The 23,735-nt window shown below is 40.6% G+C and overlaps 1 protein-coding gene across 1 annotated transcript; it reads right to left on the bottom strand.

Annotated features, from left to right (window-relative positions):
* Positions 1 to 13,541: 13,541 nt before the first annotated feature.
* LOC118431046 (P-selectin-like) lies at positions 13,542 to 22,838 on the bottom strand. The gene is made up of 7 exons (XM_035842126.1): positions 22,734 to 22,838; positions 20,664 to 20,764; positions 19,300 to 19,485; positions 18,423 to 18,605; positions 15,589 to 15,786; positions 15,271 to 15,456; positions 13,542 to 14,519 (listed from the first exon to the last, which is right to left on the bottom strand). The coding sequence occupies exons 1-7, from the start codon at positions 22,736 to 22,738 to the stop codon at positions 14,422 to 14,424; spliced, it is 957 nt and encodes a 318-aa protein (XP_035698019.1). The 5' UTR covers positions 22,739 to 22,838; the 3' UTR covers positions 13,542 to 14,421.
* Between the last annotated feature and the right edge of the window lie 897 nt (positions 22,839 to 23,735).

Below are 23,735 nucleotides of genomic sequence, written 5' to 3'. Positions count from 1 at the left end.
CCCCCCCCCCCGTCCCAGGTATCCCCAAAAAGCCCGGTCTGGATTGGGTTAACATTTTTTCGTCCTTTTTATTCCCACTATATGATCTTTATCCATTAGAAAGCTCTTCAATAGTGCATCCCAAGATACTTACAAAATGCACCATAAACCATGATGACAGTCAATTGAAACGTCCATCTGCAGCTTGATCAAGTGCCCAAGCCATTCAGTTCGTTGCGTCAGACCTCAGTGCACAATCTGAGCCACAGTTGGATAGTTCCCGAGTATCCAAGAACGTGCTTTTGCCACAGGCACGGTTCTGGATACACGTAGACTAACCAGGACTGTGCCTGGGCATGGTTCCGGATAAATCCGTCTTGCATGATTAATGCTTAATCCTGCATGATTAATGACAAATATTCAAAGTAACCGTCATCATTTGAAGAAGTTATTGGGTTTTGTAAATCTATCATTTGTAATAATTTTGAATTAATTTGAATAAAGGAATATCTAAGCTACAATATTTTGTTTTTGAATTGACGAAGAAAATATTAATTTTGAATTTCTATGAATATTTCGGAAACATATTGAAAGTACCTGTGTGATTCCCTCATATTTACATATATTTACAAATATTTGTAATTATTTAAATATTTACAAATATTTGTTAATTGTCCCAATAAAAGTAAGCCCTATTGTTGCCTCTTCACTGCTGGGCACTGGTGTGTTCTTTGTGGTGAGCCATTTTTGCAAGGCACCCAACCAGACTTTGCAAGGATGTGTGAATTGCTATCTTCCAATCCTGCTGACTTATTTACAAACGGTTATTTAGAAACCATTAGAAGTATCCAGTTCCAAGACATGGAAATTTCCCAAGTTTTATGGAACCGGGGAAATATAATATAAAGTTTGTAAAGTTAAAACAGCGTTAAAAAATATTTCTGAAGTATCAAATGTCCTAGACATGTAATCAAAAAGCTTTACAATCAATTCTGAACAATGGCATAAAAACATCCGCACGGTGACTTGGACTCTATACTCGTACATACCTTGAATACAGACCAGGGGGGTTCCAGTCCAGGTCCCATCATTAGAGCAGGTTCTGGTGGTGCTTCCGTAGATTGCAATGTACCCAGAATAATAATTGCAGTGAAAAGTGCAACGCGCTCCCACTCTGTAGGGTTGGTAGGGGAAGTTAGAGTCCATCCTGACTTTGTAGTAGTCTCTGTAACGGTTGTATGGTTCTGGGCAGCCTACAAATGAGATGAATTAGAACCATTCTATTTCAAAGATACGAAGAGGCATACAACTCAAAGTGAATTAAAAATATTGTAGTCTGCATCATAACCATTATTACGGTCGTCTATATGTGTAGGATACATACGTTTCACGCAGACCAGATCGGATCCTCTCCAGAATCCATAAGAGCAGCTCCTGAAGTCCGACCCGCTGATTCTAACGTACCCGGGAATGCACTCCCACCGGCAATAGTCACCCTGTTGGGGCGGGGATCTCACGTTGCAGCGCTTCTTTATGGTGTTGGCTGGGCTTGGTGGCTCAGAACAGTGTGGTGGTTCTAACAGTAGAAACATTCAAAAGACTTCATTTTGTATGACCTTAGTTCATTTGTTATGAACTGAAAATATGCTGATGTTTGCAGCTTTCCAACATACATTTTCATTTGATCAGAAACCAGGATCTCCTCGCGGTAAATCGGTAATATCCACTTTACAAGTATATTTTGACATACAGTTAGAATTTCAACAATGCACTTCGAATACCCAGGACTGTACAATTTCCATTCAGACGGTATTCCGGCTCATCTCTTCTCATGTGAATTGGGTATAATGTCCATTTGAAATTCCCCCTCGCGAATTTGGCAATTTTTTTTATCCCGGTTGCGTCTACTCGACCCCCTCTGATTCGATTGAAATATGAAAGGGCCTTTATCCATATTTTTTTGCAAAATTTAAATTTGAAAATAGAGTGCAAAAGTAAAGATAAACCACAATCAATAACCACATACTTGAAATAGTAAATAATGCTAACGTTATATATCATGATGGTTTCCATAACATACTTGAATATTTGTCACATCTATTTAATCCTGAAAAGTAATTCAAGACAAAAAACGTGATATGTCGAAAACTTGTAATAACTTGATTGTGCTTCCATTCTTATCATTAGTCTATTAATTCTTCTAGCCACCCTTGTAATCAAGTCAGAGGGTCGCAATCTCATTTATTGCTACCTGTAGTATAAGACTTGGTGTGCTAGTAAAAAATTAGTATAAGGGTCTTAACTCATTAATTCACGAAAGGAATCAGTACAAGGCTTTTTACCCTATTTAGACGGGTATGTCGCATAACACCAGAACGGCTTGCGCTAGAGCCACCAAAGTTGGCAAGACATGTTTTTCCAAAATGAAAAGTTAAAAGTAGATGTTTGGCTCAAAGTGAAGCAAAATCAATAGCATTCATCACTATGCAATTGTAACGGTCATCTGGCAATGGCATGAGAAAATTTGTGTCATTTTTGTAATATCAGGCTTAACCCTATTCAGACCGGGCTTTTTTGGTAATCCCTGGACCGGGGGGGGGGGGGGGTTAAAAATCCTTTTTTTGCAACAAATAATCACAGAGGGCAACGGAAATAGACTAAATTCATTCATTTAGATGGTTTTGATGAAAAAATACCAGGTAGTTACAAATTTTAAGGGATAAGGTCTCATAACACAGTATTTATCCGCGACCCCCGTCCCCCAAAGTAGTTCGTTTGAAAATAGTGCCCCGCAGTACTTGCAAAGGCCGTAGTTATTTTTGCGTGTACAACAGCGAGGTGGAATCTGTGGTGAATGGTAGAGGAATACATCGATATGGATACTGTATAAGTTGGATTACGTTGCTTCTTCGCCCGGCGTGGATTTGCGCCTTGATACTGTTACCGGCACTTCCCGTTCGTCTCCTGCAGTTCCATGACCTCCGCTGGGGGTCAAATCAAAGTGTCTTTTATAGAAAAACGAGCCTTCAAATCTATGCTCATTTTCGGATATTTTGTAGGTTGTACCCTCAACTTCAACATACTAAATTCTTGTAAATTGTATCTGCACCTTACTATAGGTTTTGGGTCGTCGAACCACCTCGATCACTTTGGGGCCCTTAACCATGTAAATCCCCATAGGCGAAAAACTGTGTTCTGAGACCATAACTAGCTTGTTATTCTTGATCTGGCCATACGGTCCGCCATCTTGGACTTTTGGCTTATGACGTCATAAAATTAGCATAATCTATGCGTATATAATTATGAAAGATATGCCTAATAATATTAGATTTTATCTATGTAACAAAATAGCAGTAGTATAGCAAATAAATGTGAAAAATAAATTGTTAGAACCAAAAATAGTGATTTTGGCAAAACTGCCTGTCAACAAACGGTTGCCATGGCAACACAAAAAATGGAAAATTTGTCAAACTTCGTAAAATTGTTTCCAACAATATTTTAGGAAAACTCTGGCTGTAGCGTAAGCCGTTCTGGCGTTATAGGGCATCAAAGTTGCCGCAGGCCTCAAAAGCCCCCCCCCCCCGTCTGAATAGGGTTAAGGGCCGCTGAACCACATCATGCAGAAATGAGACCTTTAATGTAATAAACATTGCCTTAATTTCCGAAATCACTTCTTCTGACGTGTACTGCAAAGATAGACGTGTGGGATACATACCTCCATCCTTACGTTTGCAGACCAGGTCGGTCCCAGTCCAGACTCCATTAGAGCAGGTCTTGGTCGTACTGCCGGAGTCTGGGATGTGCCAGAAAGGACACCGGTAGGTACATACAGCCCCATCTGCATAGGGATATGTACAGCTGTCTTTGTAGGTGCCTCTTGGTATTGGTGGCAACGAGCAGCCTACAAATGCGATTAATTAGATTCAGTTAAAACTGCAGTTATGAAAATGCCTTGGTCAGAGTGGAAGAAAATACAACATTTGTCAATATTATCACCATTACATTAATTGTCCTACGCGGAGACGAACCCTAATGGATTCGTAATTCGTTTGCCCACGCCATAGAACCCACCAATAATATTACCCGTCCTGCTTATAGATGTTAAGGCACCGGCCAATCAGGGACAAAATCGAAAATGTTTCAAATATAGCGGTGGGAACAACGACAAGCATGGCGAAAAGAGTAGGGATATTTCGGCCGGTAGTGGGACCGGCCTGGTACTGCAGCAGCAGCAATATATCTCTTCTGTAAACGTTGTGACATACGGATAATGTTACGATTTCATATATGGACATGTATAAATACATATTACGTGATAATAAGAATACGATTTATAATGGTATGCGTTTTTTGTGGTAGGTGGCTCTCTTGTCTAAAATATAGAGAGCGCGGTAAGCTGTCCCGCCAGGTGTGAAAGCTGAACCGGCGGCTTGGTTTAGTCGGAACAGTGACTCGCCAAGCCCGCCAACTGCACCTGAATGCGCGGCGCTGCAAGCGCGCATCAGTCCTGGCGACCTGAATGTATTATTTTTGGGCAATGATTGTTGTGTATGTCTGTGAGTGGCTTCTACTGGGTTTGTGGACAGAAGAAAACGCTGTTTATGGACCATTTTTTTAGACAGTTTGTAATCTATGACAGTTTGAATGTGTTCAGTATCTTCAGTTGTAGGCACTACGTACTTGCTTCGCGGTAGGTTTGTCGGGTTGTTGTTTGGCCTGGCATCGCACATAAAAGAAAATACAGCACATTTTGTATGGTCTCCTGAAAAACATTTAACCTTATTGTTCTTCGCCTGATCGACAGTCAGTTTGAACATGTTGTCGTTTTCTGGGTCGCCTTCTGGGTATTGTTTTCTAGCTAATCGCAACTCCCGATTACATCTTTTTGACAGCGCCCTGGAAAGTGCTGTAGTGAACCATTTTCTTTTCGTTTTGGGAACTTTCTCACGATACCCGAAGACACCTTCGACTATCTGATCGCTTAAATGGTAGGACAACTTAAAGAGCTTTCTTTTCTGGCCCCTGGAAACGTGAACCTCACAATCTAGTTTTTCAACAACAGTGCTTGGGGCGCGATAGACTCTGTGGCAGTATCGAACACCCTTAATGCCATGAGAATCGTTGTCTGACAATACTTTGTCAAGCAAAACTGGGTGTTTGTCCTGCATGTCCTCCACGGCCCGCCTTGCCAAAAACTCCTCGGCTTTCCCGATTGGGTCTGCCATTGGAAAGTTTGCTTGGCAAGACAGACCGTGGTTCTTCCTTTCCTTTCCCTCCCCTGTTCGTCTACAGCTACACAAGTTACTAGCATACTGAAAACCTATTAACATGTTTTCTCCAGTTGTCGACTCTAGTACGGGTAATGTAAATTGTGTGGCGTTCTGTGTATATGAGTTACGCGTCGGGTTATTATACGCCCCATCTATTGCGCCTGTGGTAAAAATGGCTTCACCGTCTTTTACTGTCTTTCCCTGCACTTTCTGCACTTTTCTCAATTTGGCTCGATTTTGCGCTAGAGATTCTTTCATTTCCGAAACTACCACCCCTGATAGTTTGTTTGTAATTTTTTGGAGTTTGCTCTGGGTTCGTGTTGGGGTTTCTGTTGCATTTAGTAATGTCATAGCGCCTGTTATCCCTACCGGTAGTTTAGAAAGGGCCAGGGACATTTGAACTGCTTTCTTCGTTGGCTTTGGCCCTCTTATGGCCCCTCCTTGTCTGTCCGCTTCTTGATACAGCTTGAACCTTTTCGTGTGGAAGCCGCACATCTTGCAGCGCAACGCCTCTTTATAGCCTGTACCGAATTTGACCTCGAACTCTGGCGGCATGATAGCGATGGGGTTATGGCAGTGTGGATGTTGAATTTTATGTTCGCTGTTAAAGTGATTGAAAAGATCCAATATGTATGGTATATGTACGTCTCTGGATTCAGGAATGGATTCTGCTTGACTTTCTACTGCGGACATCATCTCCAGGACGCCTGGGCGGTCATCTGTTGGCCTAAGTGTCTCACAGGTGGCATCTTTCGCCATCTTGAATATCTTTTTTTCCAGTCTCTCAAATCTTGGTGTTGGTGTATCGACATGTTTGTGGCTGAAGTAGGGATGGCCGACTCGAAACCCCTCTCTCCCGCGGCGCCGCGATTCTTTCGTAGGTCTGCCGCGTCCTTTCGCCATCTATACGGCCGCGCACACGGCTTTGCGCCGTGTTTTAGCGGAGTAGAACTACACTACGGTATGTTGCCACAAATTTTGAAAACACCAAACATGCAACAATCAAATCATTATTACACCTTTATTGATCAACAATTGTTCCATTGTGACGTAGGCAGACATACCATGTTCGAGAAGGTGTCGTCTCTTATCCGACCCTCCGTTCCAATGTAGTGTTGTGAATGTATCCGTTCATCCTCTTATGAGTGAAATCACCATTTTCGGGCGGTACGAATGTAAGAATGTACGCGTACATACTCTTGCGCAATGTGTCCGTCTATTTGTGCTGAATACAAGGAAAATGTACTCCAAACAACTCTATGTGATCTTGAAATTAACTGTCCAGTCACACGTATACAGTTGAATGCGTCGACATACATTTGTGTGCTGCCACGTAAAAACTCATCCACTAGGATGTCCAACGTATTAGAGACAGCCTTCTGTTTCCCCCCAATATATAAAATGTCGTTTGGGCTAGATATTACCTGCTGTTAGGTACACAAGGCCTAAAATACGAGACACTGTCAACTGAGCTGCAGCGCTCAATTTGTCCGCTAGGCGGCATCAAAAAACAGTCAGTTGGCACGTGTTCTGTATGCACCTGCTACTTGTTGAATAGCCGCATTCAGATATTTGCTTTGGCGATGAATAAAGCATAGTGTCTTGAGTTGTTTTAAGTTAAAAAAAGAAATAACAAGGTATATTAACGGTGCACACCCCAGTTCTTCCGCCACCGGGGTCCGTGGTAATCCCAACTTATTTCGGAGTAAGGGGATTTTAGCATCCGTTTTGTGCCCAGTTACTCAGTGTAAAATTAGCGTAGCGGATCCAAATCGCTGGTAGTATAAAATTCGACCCCTATATGCTGTTTTCGGTAAGTTTTTGTCGCCGAATCTTGGCTTCCTGGTATCGCTCCGAGGACGCAAACAGTGAAGGGGCCGGAGCCGCTTGACAGATGACGTCACCGCCATGGGCTTTCGACATGCATTACAATATTCATTATTGTGAAATTTGTAGTACTAGAATTTTCTTGTAAATAAGATATGTTAGACCATATGGTACATGCTTACTTTCTGTATAGGCGTAGTTCCCGGGAATTTTTTTTTCAAATACGGCATCGTTGAAAGAAGTCTCTTAACTATAGGTTTCAATGGGGGCGAGAAACTGGGGTGTGCCCCCTTAAGAAATACAGACGTATACTACAGTTCTGACGTATACAACGCTCTCGCATAAAACTGTACAATACATACATGATCCTTCACAGATGATGTCGGTCCCAGTCCAGCGTCCTTCCTCACAGATCCTTGTGGCATCACCGGAGACATGAATGCACCCGGGATAGCAGTTGTAGTTGTAACAGGAAAGCGGAGGCCGGTTCCTACAGGCCTTCGAGGAGGCACGGGTTGGGTATGGTCGTGAAGTGCAGCCTTTATCTGAGATGAATCAGATTCAGATAAAACCAGAGCTGAGAATAGGACAGACCCAAAGTGAAATATCCATAGCATGCATTATCATCACCGGTGTCTAGCATGATTATAAAATATTATTTTATTTCAATAGAAAACAACGTTAGAAAGACTTGTTTTCTAGTCCTGAATCTTTCTTTATTTGCCAAGTGAAAATTTACAAAATGCTACGGCTGATTATCTCATCTACATTTAGGATGTGCTAGTGGCAAATCTGTCTCATAAAATGTCTTAACTTGCAGCGTGTCACTTGTAGAAGTAAAATGAAACATAGTTTCTTACACTTCATTTCATATTTCCGTCCAAAGTTAGGACTGCCAAGTTAAGGCACAGTTATACGAGAGGGCGTCAAAAGATAAAAGTGGTTTTGTAGAAAGCTAATTTTTTCCATCGAATGAGTTGAAATTTGGCACAAAGGTAAAGGCACATATCTTCTTGAGGTTGCAATATCTAAATTTGTTCTTCAGATTTTTATGAGAGACTGAATTGCTTTGAAGATGTCCCCACCCTTGGAAGTTTGTCAAAAGATAGGTTCCTCTAGATAACTCCACCCACCCCCCGCCCAGCAACAAAAATAAAAATCGTATATGAATGTGGTCAAGAAAGATATGCATTTTCATACATGTCCAATTTCAGTCTCCTACAAAAGCTGCAAATTTGTCAGTGGACATTTTAATCGATGTACTGCCCGTTGCTTCTGACGGACTTCAAGGGGTTTAGTCCTCTACAAATCAACTCAGTTGCTCATAATAATCTGAACAAAAATATTAGACATTTCAGTGTCAAGAAGACATGTGCCTTTACTTTTGTGCAAAATTTCAACCCATTCAATGAAAAAAAAGGAATTTACTATACACTCGTTCTCATCGAAATGTCGAAAATGGCTTTTTTTTTTGGTCGAAAAATAAATCGGCTTTATTTTCATTGAAAACTACGTGGTTGTTTAGGAAAACTCCTCTTTTAACCATAGCCAAAAAATGGCAACTTAGTATTTTCGGTCCCATTGGTAATGCATTACAGGGCAGGTAACAAACGTTACCGGTAACGTTTGTTACAACAGTAGACTTTACCGTGTTTTCTTCGAAAGGACTCACCTTATTGACTAAATCATTTAGGCATAAGTGGACGTCCCTAGGAACATTTAAAAAGTGGGCAGCTTTTTTACACCAGGTCAAATAGATAGCATAGACAGCATCGAACAATGGTAACGTTTGTTACAGTCATTTCTGTACAACATTTTGTTAAGCAAGGTGGGATACAAATGACAGTCAACAACCCTTTTTTGTTTTTTAGAAAGCCAGAAAAACTGTACAGCGTCACAAAAACAGTCATTTCTAGTCTTATACGTGGATAATATAACCGTGGCAACCACCGTACTCATGGTGGTAACGTTTGTTACAGAATCTGGCGACAGGCATAAACCACCTCACGCAGCCTCCAAGATCAGTGATAATAGCGATCTGACGTGATCGGACAGCGGGCCTGGTCAGCTGGTTTCACCTACCGAAGAATCATTCTGGGAACTGAATTGTTACATTTTTGGCTACTATTTGAATTCTTCGTTTTTTCTCAGGTGACAACCATTTTTTAGGGGGTGAAATCCCACCAGTGGCTATAATAATCTCCCATATCATCAACCAATACAAATGTTGTTGTGCATCTTTTGTAAAACATTGCAGGGGTTGTGGAAAAATGAAGGAACCAGTGCTGTTGTCTATAAATTGCTCCATATCAAGGCGTAAAGCCAGGCGACAGCATTTCGACATTTAAATGAGAACGAGCCTATAAGGCTACTTGCATTACTTTTAGACTCACACTCGTATCAACTAAAACCCTTACCAGTATAGCCAAACCCTGACCATCCTTCTGACTCCAGGACTAGTGTAGATATCAGAAGGAGCACAAATACGTGGTGTAGAAACCTGAAATCATTAATACATACTGAGATATTGCAAGACTTATAAACTAATATTCAAAATTAGTCCAGATTTGCATAAATTTGTAACAGGGTTTAAAATCTGCATTACAGACTTGATTAATATGAGTACAATAGAAGAGCATCAAGTTTCAGCTAAGCTGTGAAAGTTGCTGCAAAGTTGAAGCGAGTGGCAGTCTCGACTGAGAACCCCCCCCCCCCCCCAGGTCAGGGAATGCCAAAAAAGCCCAGTCTGGATAGGGTTAGATAAAACGGTATTGTCTTCTCTAGTTAAAGAAGTCATCAACGATCTTTTTATTGTAATAATAGAAACGTGCTACGGCGATGGCCCCCAGAGCAGTAGCCAAATCTCACACTAAATTCCAATCATCTTGTACATGACTGACGCCTTACAAGTCAAGTACAAAAGCAAGTGGCCTCCATTGCAAACTTGGGATATTCGAAAACCCTCCGCAGTTTTCCCTGCTTTCTTGCTGCATTGAATTAGTTTGCAAAAATAGTCTTTCGGCCGTGGCAAGACACGCAGGTGCGATTTGACCTTGACCTTTGATTGGAATGATGTACATCTTTTCGAACAAAGCACAGTCGGAACGTTTTGCTTATGTGGTCATTGCAAATGCCATGTCTTCCGTGAGGCGTTCCTTTCTATATTTTGTTTCTCTCCCATGGCCTGGGGCAAAAGGTTACTCAGTTGGGCACGACGGTGGCAGGTAACTTCATCTCTGAGTGTGTATAGCCGCATGAGGGAACAAAACATGTTTTGTAGATATGCAGGTAAGCATCGCACTTTGAAGTAAAGAGGATGCTGGTGGGAAAAAAAGAATCCCGGGGACCTTAAATATGGAGAAAACAGCAAACACAAGAATTATAAAAATCTTTCAAGTAGTAAAAAATAAACAAGTTTGACGAGATCTACACTGAGCATTTGGCCCCGTCTTTTCTGGTCAGCCAAAATAACCTCTGTTACAACCTTTGATCAAAATGATATAAGCGTGCAAAATGTGCGAGGGACACTCTGGGTTTGACATCATTTGCTCACTAGCCGGCAAATGTTGTCAATGTTTTCCTGACTCTTAGCCAGAATATTACCAGTGACCCAATCCCACAAAACTATAAACCCCAAGAAGCTAATCATGCCTGATTACGTAGAAAATGTCTTATAAAAATCTTTCAGAAGGCTGTTCAACATTTTTTTTTCACTGAAGTCATGATTGAATTGAAGCTGTTAAAACAATAACCAGTTGGTCTGTTCTTCTTTTTCTCTAAGTTTATACATTTCGTTTTTATGCTCGTGTGGACGGCCGGACTATTAATGGCTACGGTAGGCAAAACGATTGGCGTATGGATTTAGCCGGGGCTTACTCCGAGTAAGATGGCTAGTAAATGTTTAATTTGTGCGCTCATTTGTGATAAAACAACCATGAAATCCATGCCCGTAGCCAGGGGGTTTCGGGGGGTGCGGACGCAGGCTCGAAGGTCCGCTTTTTTCTCGAAGGTCCGTTTTTTCAATGCACAATACTTTTAAAGGGCGGACTAATTTATATTTCCAACGGGTCTAGAATCCTTGAAAAGTTGCTCCGAGACATTGTCATAGAGTAAAGATTAACCCTGCGGTTTACAGTTAGTTCTTCCTGAGTCCGGGGCGTGCTACTGTTTTGTAAAAGACCCGGCCCGTGCGAGGCGGCACGCGTTAGAAAGACAACTTTCACGCCATCACCCCCGTTGAACTCCAGCTCCAGTCCGCACGGTCCAGCTCTTGCCCGCACGGTCCAGCTCCGGCCCGCACTGATTCCAGCTCGGAGCTGGGACGTGCGGGCCGGAGCTGGAATCAAAGCGGGCCGGAGCTGGACCGAGCTGGCAAGAGTTGGACCGTGCGGGCCGGAGCTGGAGTTTAACGCGGGTGGCAATGAAAGTGGCTGTCAAAAAAGTCAAGCCTGGCTGTTGCTATGGTAAAAGTCGCCCGGAAGTCTTATTTGGCAGACTGTGGATGACAGCGCCGACACAAGTTAAGATAAGCTATAGAACTGTAGTTAATTAATAAATGTAGATGCCATACTTTTTATCTTGTACAATTGTTGTGCAACAAACGTATACACAGTGATAGAGCCTGCTGATTGGCACGATGTAGTTTCACCCATTTCTAAGAGGAAAAACATTTCAAGTACAAGAGCGTTGTAAAGCATCCAGTTTTCGAAGTTACGTGTCGGTTGTCGTATACAAATTGAATGGGGTATCAGAGCCAGTTAAAAGTTCGGAGAAGTGATGACGTGCCATTTCATAACTGATGTACCCAATATTTCGTTTTCGTCGAATAAAATTATGTCTGAAGCAGTTGTGTGAAAATCTCTCAAAAACGCAGGAAATGCCATTTCAGAGAGTTCAATTTTCAAAATTTTCCGGGGGAGCATGCCCCCGGACCCCCCTAGGAAACTCGCGCCCTTGGCGCTCGTTGGTCAGCCAAAGAGTAAAACGAACCCCCCCAGGCAAAATCCTGGCTACGGGCATGAAATCCCATTATTTTCCAGAGGAAGACATGTAGTTTGAGCCTAGAAATAAAGGGTTCATATACATTATGAGGTATATAGACTAGTGTTTCTGTACAATGGTAGAATTACTAACACGTGTAAAACGTTTCCATGCAGACAAGAGATTGAGTTAAAACTTACTTCATGTTGAGGTTGTCCTGTTGCAGGTACTGTGCACGCTTGGTATCGTCTGAGGAGTGGTACAGACGCTGCTCCGCCAGAGAAGTCAGGACTGCCGGCGCCCCAGTCCAGAATCAGAGCTCGGGCGACGGGCTACAACCTTCTGAAGAGTTGAACGATTTACAAAAGGGGCGTGTTTCGTAAAATAAGGAGTCTGCGCAGTACAGAGAGGGGGCTTAGCCTATAAACTTCAGGTAGATGGTGTTATGATGAATATTCATGAGTAGGTGGTGCTTGTCTCTTTGTCCTCTGTGAAGACAGACAGATGACGTAGAATCGTCCCAGTGTCTCTCCGATGCAAATGAGCTCATATGGATGATGTAATACGTTCTACCTGACACAAGCTCAAAGAATTTAAACGACGGCATGGAAACTTACAAGTCATGAAGACAAAAGGTTCCTTTGGTGACGGTATTGTTTGAAGACGATGACATGACATATTGTTGCTTGCATGACATAATGTCAATGTCGATCTTAAACCTCCTAGCAGATGAAACGGGACCGAGAAACACCGATCGTAATGGCCAGGTGGTCGCTAAGAAGAGGTGGTCACTTGGGCAGGTTTGACTGTATGTTGTTTTCTTTCTCAGACAAGGACAAAGGTATCGCCTATCTGCTCCTGTGACCTGAGTAATGAAGCATAAAACCTGCTCCTGGGCAGCAGCCAGGTCTCGAACAAAAAACAATCAGAGTTTACCTCAGTAACGCCGTGCACAACATAGAAACATGGTCTCCACTGCAGACTCTGGGTGACATACAATTTTTCACTGCTTACTTGCAAGTTTTCCTGATTACCGCGTCTCCAGCGTTTTCTATCGTCAGATCACCATAAATTGTCTTTGATCAGGAAGCAGACCGTAACCAGCATGTAAAAAGCGCAGGGATTCCAAAACGTGACAGCAAAGCTGAGTTTTTGGAGATCTATATACAGTAGACTGCCTTCTTTGATCAGCAAAAAACACAAATTAGCAAGAAACAGCCCCTCTTTACAAACCAGAGAGAGAGAGAGCAAAAGAAAACACACCCAGATGTAGTCAATAGGCAGAGAAAGATTCTTAGCACTGAACACCATGCCATGTCGACCAAAATATGACTTCGATACACTTTTGTGGACAAACAATAAAGAAAAAAGTATAAAGCCAGTCCGGCTGCAAAATAACAAAATTAGGGATGATATCCATTGCAGTTATCTTCCTATACAAATCATACATTGTAGCCTAAGACAGGATGAATTGAATAAATGATTTTTTTATTACGACTTTGTCACCTTACAATGCTTCGCCTGTGCGGGCTTACATGACATCAAAATCTAGGCAATGTATAAAGTGGACATTTAACAGAAAATACAAATGTAAAATGAAAAAAATGCCTACAGATTGATATTGAAAGATCTATAGCATATTTTCAAGTTATGGAAACATCAACTTATGTTATAAATGTTAAGCTAGATGAATATACGTAATACTTCATCTGTAAAAGTTGACTTGATTACATCAAACAAGGAAAATGTATTAGTAGATGCCATGCTTTGTACGGTGTACAATTGTTGCGCAATACTTGTTATGCTAAAGCTCTATGTAGGCTAAATATTTGCACTTAAAAGCAAGAAGAGAATTTCTATGTCTTAAGTTTGCGAAATCCATGTTTAATTCACCCACTTTTCGAAGCTGGTTACCAGCTACACGTAATATACTTCACAACAGAGGTTTAAAACGAGGGTTCGAGATTAGCATACCTTTTGCCAGATATAATAGGCACAAAAACAGTGCTATTCCATACTTGTCCACACTCTTACATACGGATTTATAGCCTGTTTTTAATGTCAAATTATTACTATATGGTAACGTTGATTACTGCTATTGTTAGCCTTGGTATGTATCGATTATTAATAAGTTTATTATGCTGTATATATGTTAAGGTTTTTTTTTAATTTTAAGACTACAAGTAACTTAAGTCAGCCAGTTTTACAGCAAGGTATAACAAGCTGCAACGTTGTTTTAGTATGTCCATGTATGTATGTATATGTATGAATAAACCATGAATCTAGAATTATTATTATTTTCGGTTATTAATCTGGTGTATTAATTTCAACCATTAGGTACCCAGTTTTGAGTAATGAGGCTGATTTATGGGACAAATACTCCTCCTCCGTTCATAAGAAAAATAAGATACCTCCTGACCGTTTCCTCATCCTTCATGGTCGCAAATTCAAGCTTAGCCGGCGCTGAAATAAAAAAAAAATACACATACATGGAGGTCAGATCTTTAAGTGTTAGGCAACATAAACACTTGAAAGCGAAGGGCAAGAAAGAAGTGTTTACTGCATATTGCACACAGGCAAATCGTACAAATAAAATTACACTGTCTTGGCAAATACATGCATTTCGTCTCTTCGGCGGAGTGCCTTTCCTTGTTTTAACAGCACATTCGTTGATATCTAAAAATGTCAACGAATTTGCTGTGTGAATCCCGTAACTTCACCTTTGTTTCCCAATCATTTGTAGCTATCTTGCAATTTGTAGGTGGCCTTCGGAAAATGATTTACAACAAACTCTTTCTCAATACATAATGAATCTAGCATCTATACAAAGAATAAGTAGACCACTTCATTGAAAGCCAGGTTGCTTTATGTCAAGGCTCCATTATTTACTAATTCATTAGAATTACCACGTTTGTAGAATGAGATACACTGACACCTTTTCAACACAGTAACCCGGAGACTAGACTGTGGGATTTGAGTCACCACACCGGAAAGGGCCCTAGTCTTGTTGAAGGTGTGACTGAAGGGTTCTTTAACCGACTTTAATTTGTTGTTTTCGTCAAACACGGTATTTCCAGTTTACGTCATATGATAGACGACGCCCCTAACCATTGCAAGATATTCATTTACACCTAAGTCGAAAGAGGAAATAGGTGCCAAGGGGGTCTGCCTTCTCAAACATACATACATACATGCATGAATCATGTATACATACCTCGCTTACAGACCAAGGGTTTTCCAGTCCAGGTCCCATTATTAGAGCAGGTTATGACCAACCTGCTGCCTTTTACGTAGGCTTCTAAGTACAGAGGACGGCAGCAGAAAGCGCAACGCGCTCCCACTTTTGAGGGTCCTTCACAGTACGTCATGACGGAGTGATCTGTCTGTGGTCGTGGGCAGCCTACAAAAGAGATGAATGAAACTTATTCGGTTTCAAAGATACGAAGCTGACTAAAAAGTATATAGCTGAATAAAACATTGTATTCTGCATCATAGTCATCATTACGCTCGTCTATGTGTGTAGGATACATACCTCTCACACAGACCAGGTCGGGTCCAGTCCATGATACTCCATTAGAGCAGATTCCGTAGTTACTCCCGCTGAGTCGAACGTATCCGGGACTGCACTCGTACCGACAAAAGTCTCCATTTGTGAAATTGGATGTTGCGGTGCAGGCCTTCATTGTGGTGTTGGCTGCTGGGCTTGGTGGCGTAGGGCAGACTGGTTTTGCTAACAGTAAAACATTTAAAAGATTTGACTTTTTATGATCTTAATTTTTGCATTATTGTTTTTTTTTGTTTATTTGCACATAGTACAAAAATCAAGAAATTACAAAATAATGGAATCAAGTAACATAACAAAATATACAAAAAATAGAAATCAAACTTAAAAGGCCGATTTTTGGTAATGGGCAAATGCAGAATATTTCCAATCATTTGTTCCATACTAAACTTTTGCTGCAATTAACCTATCCTAAAGCATCATCCCACTCCTAGATTTTTAAAAAAAAGTATCACCCATACAAGAATGGACTCTTCTGGAACACGCCCATCTTTGCAAAATGGAATGGTCTATGTGATCCTTCTTTCTTCCTATTCATAAGCTACCCCTTTACCGAATTCCAGATCAGTTGGTTTTAATACAAGGGCATAGGAGCCAAAAATACACATCTGTCGTCAAAAATGGCAAAATTCCAAAATAACTCCAAAATTCCAAATAACAAAATGTGTGTGTGTGTTTCCAGATATTTGTGGTCAACATAACTCAAGAACGTCTGAAAAGATTACGATGACATTTGGGATGTGGGTAGGTGTTAGAAAGATAAAGGTCATGGTCAATTTTAGGCCCCCTGGTATGTGACCTTGGTACTGCAGCAGAAATTCGTTACATTTGTATTTGTATCTTTTGACCTGGAAGTGCTGTGGTCTTGATTTTAGGATTGCAGATAGCTTATGGCGTAAGGAATATGTGGTGTATGTTTGGGTCCCCTAGCAGGTTGCTCTGGAACTACAGGGGCGTTTCTTTTCAAAATCGTCTTTGAAATGGATAACTGAACAAGGGAACAACCAATTTAGATGATATTTGGTATGTATGTAGCTTTGACAGAGATCTACATCCACAAGTGCAAATTATGGAAACTGGCACTTAATTTTCATGATTAATGAGGGAAATTTATATTTGTAGTGTTTTTTAATAAGGATCAAATACCTGTAATATATGTAGTTTGTGGCAGTAGGAATATTAGGGGATACCAATTATGCAAATTCGTCCCTTATTTGCATAATTAATATTAAAGTGCTATAATTCGTGTAAATGGTAAGTTATTGCACAATCAATATCGGTACCGGCGTGAGTTAGTCAAAGGTGTACATCATGTAAATGGGGAAGTAATTTACATAATCAGACTATTTCATGGAGATATGAGGTCTCCGAACTCTTGTTGAAGTGATGTATGCAAAACGGGCCCCTGTGGACATATGGCCAATGCACCTCTGTACCAAAGAAAAGGGCATTGGAGCCAGAAATATACATTTGTAGTAAAAGATCCCAGAATATCTCATTTTTGAAGTGACGTATGCAAAAAGGTGTCCTGGGGTATATGTCAAATACGTCTGTACCAAATTGTAGGTCATTAAGTTGTAATACCAGGGCACAGGGGCTCCATGTATGTATTTACCTTCGCCAAGAAGGTTATTTTTGGGTAGTGTTTGTATGTACATGTGCATGTTTGTATTAGAGTCCATTCCAAGACACCGTGCGGATGTTTGTTGCCATTGTTTAGAATTGATTTTAAAGTTTTGTAATTATATGTCTAGGACACTTGATACTTCAGAAATATTTTTAACACTGTTTCAACTTTATAAATATTTTCCTGGTCCTATAAAAATGGTTTCTAAATAATGATAACAGCATTCTACTATTATTAACCATTTTCTACCATTTTTTGTAAATGGATCAGTGGGCTGGGAAGATAGCAATTCACACATCCTTGCAAAGTGTGGTTGGGTGCCATGCAACAATGGCCCACCACAAAGGATCCACCAGTGCCCAGCAGTGAAATCTAAAAATATACAGATGCAACAATAGGGCTTACTTTTATGGGGGCAATAAACTAAGTTTACCATTTGGCCAGGTTTGCCATTTTTTGTAAATATTCGTAAATGTGAAATAATTACATAGAGGTTTCACAATTATTCTAGATAAAGATATTTTTGGACAGTTACTTTCAAAATGTTTCTAAAAAATTCAAAGAAATTCAAATAAATGAGTATTTTCTTTGTCATTTTTTTGAAAATAATTTAGTTATTGTGGCTCAGATATTCTTTTATTCAAAATAATTCAGACTAATTATAAATATCGCCTAAAAACCCTCATGGTGTCTTGGAATGGACTCTAATTACAAATATCACCTAAAAACCCGCATGGTGACTTGGAATTGACACTAGAACACCAGCATAACTCAAGAACGCCTAGATGGATTGTATTGATATTCAGTATGTAGGGAGGTCTTGATAAGACCTAAAAACGATTAGATTTTGGACCCCCTAGCGGCCTGTTACGGTGCTGCAGCAGGACTTCCGGGTTGGATATCTCAATTTCTGGGCATGTTGCGTCTATGATTTTTGAGTGGTAGTTGAAAATAGAGGTTTGGCTCAAAGTGCAAAAATCCATAGCATTCATCACCATGCAATTGTAAAGGTTATTTGGCATTGCCAAAAGGAATTTTGTGTCGTTGTTTATATCAGACTTAAGGGTCGCTGAACCCCATCATGCAGAAACGAGTCTTGTTATATGTAATAAAATCTGCCCTCCCAAAATCACTTCTTCTGACGTGTACTGCAAAGATAGACATGTGGGATACATACGCTCATCCTTAAGTTTGCAGACCAGATCTTCCCCAGTCCAGACGCCTTTAGAGCAGGTCTTGGTGGTACTGCCGGAGACTTGGGTGTGCCAATAAGGGCAACTGTAGGTAGCTACCGCCCCTTCCGTATAGGGGTATTTACATTGACTTATGGTGCCTGTCAGCAATGGTGGCTCCGAGCAGCCTACAAAATGAATCAGACTCAGTGAAAACTAGAGTTATAAAAAGGCCTTGATCAGATTGGAAGATCATATTGGATCAGATTGGAAGATCATATATTACATTCGTCAATATCATCATCATTAAGTTAATACATTGTCCTACGCAGACGAAACGCGTCATATAGATTCCTGAATAGTGATGGATTCGTAATCCGTTTGCCCACAACATAGAACCCCTAATATTATTACCGTCCTGCTTATATATAGATATTAAGGCACCGGCCAATTTTAGCGCTTACATCACAAATGTTTTAAATATGGCGGTGAGAACAACGGCAAGCATGGTGAAAAGAGTAGGTTAGGGAGCTCGAGATTTCGGTCGGTAGTGGGACCGGCCTGCCACTGCAGCGGCAGCAATATAGTTGTTCTGTAAACGTTGTGACATAAGGATAATGTTATGATTTCATATGTGAACATCTATAAATACGTAGGTGATACTAGGAATACGATTTATAATGCTATAAGACTATCTAGAAAAATCACACAATGTGGCGAAATGGCCTGTGCCACGTGGCGAAATGATTTCGGTTAACTGCCATTGTGGCGAAATGCGTGCGCGCGAGTTTAGAAATACTTATGAAATACATGCACAGACGTATACTTTAGTTATGACTTATACGTATACTACGCTTTCGTATAAAATTGTACAATACATACATGATCCCTCGCAGATGAGGTCGTACCCACTCCAGTATTCACCACGACTAGTTTTTATACAGAACCTTCTCGTATCACCGGAGACACGAACGCACCCGGGATTGCAATAGTAGTCGAAACAGGTATTATAGTTGCTACAGGGCATCACGTAGGTGCGTTCTGGGAATGGTTGTCGTGACTTGCAGCCTGGAGGTGAGATGAATCGTATTCAGATAAAACAAGAGCTGAGAAGAGGCCAGATTTAAAGTGAAAAATAACATTCATAGCATGCATTATCATCGCCGGTGTCTAGCATGATTGTAGTAGCTACTGTAGTAGTAATGTTTCATTGAGTACTAAGTTCATATAATTCACATTGTCACGTCAGCTAGCAACACATATACACAGTCATGCTTTAAATTGCGGTACGGACATACTAGTAGTTAAAAGTCATCAATCAGAGCTACATCAAGAATAAAAGATATATACATCTAAAGTTAACTATAAAAGTTTACTTTCAATTTGCAACTAAACTTACTAATTCTAATATCATAAAGCAATACGCACAATATCGTTCAAGTAAAATAGAAATTGTAGGTGTTGACCAAACGTGCCATATTCGGTGCAGAGCTGTTTCTATATCAATATCTAATTATCTCATTTACATTTAGGATCTGCTAGAGGAAAATCACACTCATGAAGATTTTAAGTGAAATGTGTTACAAGAAGTAAAATAGAAATACAATTTCTCACACTTAATATTTCATACATATCCGTCTACAGTTAGATTGCAATGTTGAGGCGCAGTTATACGAGAGTGCGTCAAAAGGTAAATGCGAGTGATTTGATAGGATCGAATGAGTTATAATTTGGCAAATTGGTAAATGCATATATCTTCTTGAGATTGACTTATCTATATATATATTTTTTTTTATGAAAGACAGGATTAACTTGAAGATGGCTTCACCCTTGGAAGTTCGTCAGAAGATTACTAGATTATTCCACCCCCGGCCCAGCAACGAAAAAAAATATCGGATTTGAAAAGTGAAAACACGCACGTTGTTAATATACGCACGTGGTAAATAAAGATATGCATGTCCAATCTCAGTCTCCTACAATAGCTTTGTAAGTGGACATCTTAATGGATGTACTAGTACTGCCCGTTGCTTCCGACGGACTTCCAAGGGTTTGGTCCTCTAACGATCAACTAAGTTGCCAATAATGATTTGAACAAAAAATGAGATATTTCAGTCTCAAGAAGACACGTGCCTTTACCTTTGTGCTATTGCGCTAAATTTCAATTCAGTCGATGGAAAAAAATGAGGTTGCAATAAAGCCACTTGCATTACTTTTAGACTCACACTCGTATCATCTAACACCCATACCTGTGGGATGAGGACGAGTAGAAACGGGCATATCGAACCATGCCTCTGACTCCAGGGCTAGTGTTGATATCAGAAGGAGCAAAAATACACGGTGCAGGAACCTAAAAAAAGGCACTACTTACTGAGATATTGATAAACATGACTAATATTTAAACAGTCCAGATTTGCATAAATTTGTAACAAGGTTTAAAATCTGCATTACAGCCTTGTAAAAATATAAATATAAGAGCATGAAATTTAAGCTAACCTGTGAAAGTTGCTGGTATTGATTGTTTCTCGTTAGAACGCTAACGTTAGATAGGTCGATTAAATAAAATTGCATTATTTTCTATGTTTAACAAAATCATCAACGTTAATTTTTTTTATTAAGATAATAGAAACGTGCAATCCAAGACACTTATGGGTTTTTTTTGGCTTTGCTTAGTGGCTTAGAAATAATGTTGAAATAAAGTTTCCAGACATTTGCTGACTCTCCGCTAGAATAGCGTCAAAGGCCGCTGCCTCAAACTACTGGTAATCCACGGAGGTGCCCCCCCTCCCACCCTCAGGGCAGTGGCCAAATCTCACACTAAATTCTAATCATCTTGTTCATTTTAACGGCTTGCAAGCCAAGAGCAGGTGGCCTCCATTGCAGGATTTTTGAAATGTTGAAAAACCCTCTGCAGTTTTCACTGCTTACTCGCTGTTTCTGATTACAGCGTCTCCTGTACTGCAGTTTGTTTTCTCCTGTTCGGCGGTTTGTTTTCCCAACGTCATCGGATCACCAGAAATTGTCTTTTTTTTCAATTATAGAAAACAGCACACAACAAGAAGGAATGGGGATTCATAAGCGTAGATAGGAGGCCTCTGTGGCTCGAGGCTGGAAGAAACTATCAACAGCAAAAACATGTTTGATAATTTACCGTTGAAATAAATGCCTGTGTATATATTGTGCATTTGCTTTGTTACTTCGAACAGAATTTATTTCTGGCATACATTGAATATGTTTGCAAAAGTAGTACTTCGGGCACATGACGGTCGTGGTAAGACATGCAAGTGTAATTTGAACGGAATGGTTTACACCTTTCTTTCATCGAAGCACAGACGGAACGTTTTGCTTAAGTGGTCCTTGCAAATGCCATGAGTAACACCATGACGTTTAAAAGTGAGGCGTATCTTTCTATGTTGTGTTACTCTCCAATGGCCTGCGGTGAAGGTTACGCACTGGAGCATGTCGGTGCCAGGTAACACCATCTCTGAGTGTATATATAGCCGCGAGGAAACAAAACATGTTTTTCAGATATGCAAATAAGCATCGCACCTTGAAGTAAAGAGGTTGCTAGTGAGTAAAAAGAATCCCCGGGACCATAAATATGTAGAAAACAGCAAGCACAAGAATTAAAACAATCTCTCAAGTTTGGACGAGATCTACACTGAGGATTTGGTCCCGTCTTTTCTGGTCAGCCAATATAACCTCTCTCACAACCTTTGATCAAGCTGATATAAGCGTGTAAAATGTGAGAGGGACACTCTGTGTTTGACATTGTTTGCTCACTAGCCCGGAAATGTTGTCAATGTTTTAGCCAGAATATCACCAGTGACCAAATCCTGCTGAACTATCAACCACAAGAAGCTAATTATGTTTAATTACGGAGAAAAAGTCTTATAGAAATCTTTTAGAAGGCTGTTCAACATTTTTTTTTACCAAAGTCGTGATTGAATTGAAGCTGTAAAAACAATAACCAGTCGGTCTGTTCTTCTTTTGCTCTAAGTTTACACATTTAGTTTTTATGCTCGTGTGGACGGCTGGAATATTCATGGCTACGGTAGGCAAAACGATTGGCGTATGGATTTAGATGGGGCTTACTCCGAGGAATATGGCTAGTAAATGTTTAATTTGTGCACTCATTTGTGATAAAACAACCATGAAATCCCATTATTTTCCAGAGGAAGACATGTAGTTTGAGTCTAGAAATAAAGGGTTCATATACATTATGAGGTATATAGACTAGATTGTTTCTGTACAATGGTAGAATTAGTAACACCTTTAAAACTTTTCCATGCAGGCCAGAGAATGAGTTATAGACTTACTTCATGTTGAAATTGTCCCGTTGCAGGTACTGTGTAAGCTTGGTATTATCCGAGTGGTACAGACGCTGCTCCAGCAGAGAAGTCAAGACTGCCGGCGCCCCAGTCCAGAATCAGAGCTCCGGCGACGGGCTACAACCTTCTGAAGAGTTGAACTGTTTGCAAAAGGGGCGTGTTCCGTAAGAAAAGAGAGTCTGCGCAGTACAGAGAGGGGTCTCAGCCTATGAACTTCAGGTAGATGGTGTTATCATGAATATTTATGAGTAGGCGGTGCTTGTCTCTTTGTTCTCTGTGTAGACAGACAGATGACGTCGAATCGCTTCACTGTCTCACCCATGCAAATGAGCTCTCATAGATGATGCAATACGTTCTACATCACACCAGCTAAATGATAGTAAACAACTGCATGAAAACGTCATGTTATGAAGACAAAGGCCTCCTTCGATGACGAAATCGGGCCAATATTGTTGCTCATGACATAAACTCAATTTAACCTCTAAGCAGATGTTGGATGGAAGATCGAGACGAATGACTGACAGAAGAGAGAAAAAAAGTGAGAATGAAGTTTTCCAAAAAACATCACGATGTTCTACTACAACATCTGCTCGGAGGTCCAACGACCTTGTATATTGTTTTCTTTCTCAGACACAGACAAAGGTATCTCCGATCTGCACCTGTGACCTGAGTAGTGAAGCATAAAACCTGCTCCTGGGCAGCAGCCAGGTCTTGAACAAAAGACAATCAGAGTTTACTTGGCTAACGCCATGCACACCACGGGAACATGGTATCCACTGCAGACTGTGTGTAAAATAAACGTTTTCACTGCTCACTTGCAAGTTGTCTTAATTACTGCGTCTTCTGCGTTTATAAGCACTGCACTCAAGTTAGAAAAACGTATTTCAACAGCGCGAAATAACGATTGACACTGATTTTGCTGTCCACCGTTTCCTCTAGCCTCCAATTGGGTATCCGAACTACGCCTAGAATCCCCTTCGCTTTTGCATG

This window comes from Branchiostoma floridae, chromosome 14 (genome assembly GCF_000003815.2).
Source record: "Branchiostoma floridae strain S238N-H82 chromosome 14, Bfl_VNyyK, whole genome shotgun sequence".
Taxonomy (NCBI): domain Eukaryota; kingdom Metazoa; phylum Chordata; class Leptocardii; order Amphioxiformes; family Branchiostomatidae; genus Branchiostoma; species Branchiostoma floridae.
Note: the sequence above shows the minus strand (reverse complement) of the source record. Positions and strands in the feature narration are given on the sequence as shown.

Bases quoted from the DNA above. Each gene is read 5' to 3' on its own strand.
- LOC118431046 (XM_035842126.1), bottom strand. The intron at 19,486-20,663 runs GTATGGGTGTTA...TCTCACCTCCAG, and splicing joins TACTCGTCCTCATCCCACAG to GCTGCAAGTCACGACAACCA. The intron at 15,787-18,422 runs GTATGTATCCCA...TTTTACTGTTAG, and splicing joins CTGCAAACTTAAGGATGAGC to CAAAACCAGTCTGCCCTACG.